Raw genomic sequence first — 1,536 nt, forward strand, 5'->3', positions numbered from 1 at the left:
CCCATTAGATACAGAAATTTCCAGGCATTTATGTTCTAAGGCTGGGGAAAACATTGGGGACATATGAAAATGGACAAAGGGGAAACTATGTCAGACAGAGCAGAAGCTTGATAAAGTGAGTTCCTTAAATGTATAGAGAAGTTGAAAGCAAACAAGAGGAAATTCCAGGAGAAAAACAGAAGGAGCAGATTCTCCTGCCAAAGTCTATTCAAGGAAGAGCAGTTCTTGGTTCTGAGGCTCTGCCCTGCAATCATGGACACGTCTCCAACCCCAAGACAGTTCAGTTGGCCATTACATCGCTTGAACCCCAACGATTCTTTTCAGAGCACTCTTTATGTCTCTGTTCCTCAGGCTGTAGATGAAGGGGTTCAGCATGGGCGTGACCACCGTGTACATCACCGAGGCTGTGGCACTCGAGTGGGAGCTCTGGGTAGCAGCAGAGCTGAGGTACACACCAAGCATCGTACAGTAAAATAAACACACGACCGACAGGTGAGACGCACAGGTGGAAAACGTTTTATACTTGCCCTTAGCTGATGCAATCCCACGTATAGAGGACACTATCTTGGAATAAGAGTAAAGGATCCCAGCAAAAGGACCACCACCCAGCAGGACAGCTGCAAGATACATGACCACGTTATTAAGAAAGGTGTCAGAACAGGCAAGCTGGAGCATCTCTTTGAGTTCACAGAAAAAGTGGGGGATATGCAAGTGTGTACAGAAGGATAGCCGCAACATCATTAAACTTTGTAACAGGGAATTCAGGACACACATGATCCAGGACACCAGAACCAGCAGCCCACAGAGCCGGGGGTTCATGATGACCATGTAGTGCAGGGGGTGACAGATGGCCACAAACCGGTCATAGGCCATCACACTCAGGAGGAAGACATCCAGTACACCAAAGAGAATGAGAAAATAAATCTGTGTGATGCAGTCCTCATAAGTTATGACTTTGCTCTGAGTCTGGATGTTCACCAGCATCTTTGGAATCGTGGTGGAGGTGAAGCAAATATCTACGAAGGACAGATTGGCGAGGAAGAAGTACATGGGCGTGTGGAGGTTGGGGTCTGTGCTGATGGCCAAAATTATGAGCAGGTTTCCAAACACAGTGATCAGGTACATGGAGAGGAAAAGCCCAAATAAGAGGGGCTTCAGTTCTGGTCTCTCTGAAAATCCCAGGAGAAGAAATTCTGAAATTCGTGTTTTGTTGCTCAGTTCCATGTGGTGGAGGTGGCTTCTTGGAAAGAAGGAAATAATGTGAGTACATTTGACACAAACTTTCATTACTCACAGAATTGAAATACTACTTTTATAGTTTGGAGTGCAGAAATTCATTTTAATATGTTGTATGTGGATATGGTCCCCTTCAGGAATGCACTCGGACATATCTGATATGTTCTGTGTGTTTTTTTTTCTTCAATCAGCTTCTTTCCTAAGGAATCATATTTTATAGTTTTACTAAGAAGTTCTTCAAGAAATTCAGGAATATACATTGAGTGCTGACCATGTGTCAGGCACTATCTAAGGAATGAG

At 44.4% G+C, this 1,536-nt stretch overlaps 1 protein-coding gene across 1 annotated transcript; it reads right to left on the reverse strand.

The window, feature by feature from the left end:
- Nucleotides 1-47: 47 nt before the first annotated feature.
- Nucleotides 48-1,523, reverse strand: LOC121024705 (olfactory receptor-like protein OLF4). The gene has a single exon (XM_040466901.1). It carries the CDS (start codon nucleotides 1,285-1,287, stop codon nucleotides 292-294), a length of 996 nt encoding a protein of 331 aa, XP_040322835.1. The 5' UTR covers nucleotides 1,288-1,523; the 3' UTR covers nucleotides 48-291.
- Nucleotides 1,524-1,536: the final 13 nt, after the last annotated feature.

The sequence above is a fragment of the Herpailurus yagouaroundi genome, unplaced genomic scaffold, assembly GCF_014898765.1.
Source record: "Herpailurus yagouaroundi ecotype Mexico unplaced genomic scaffold, PumYag 66944, whole genome shotgun sequence".
Lineage (NCBI taxonomy): Eukaryota > Metazoa > Chordata > Mammalia > Carnivora > Felidae > Herpailurus > Herpailurus yagouaroundi.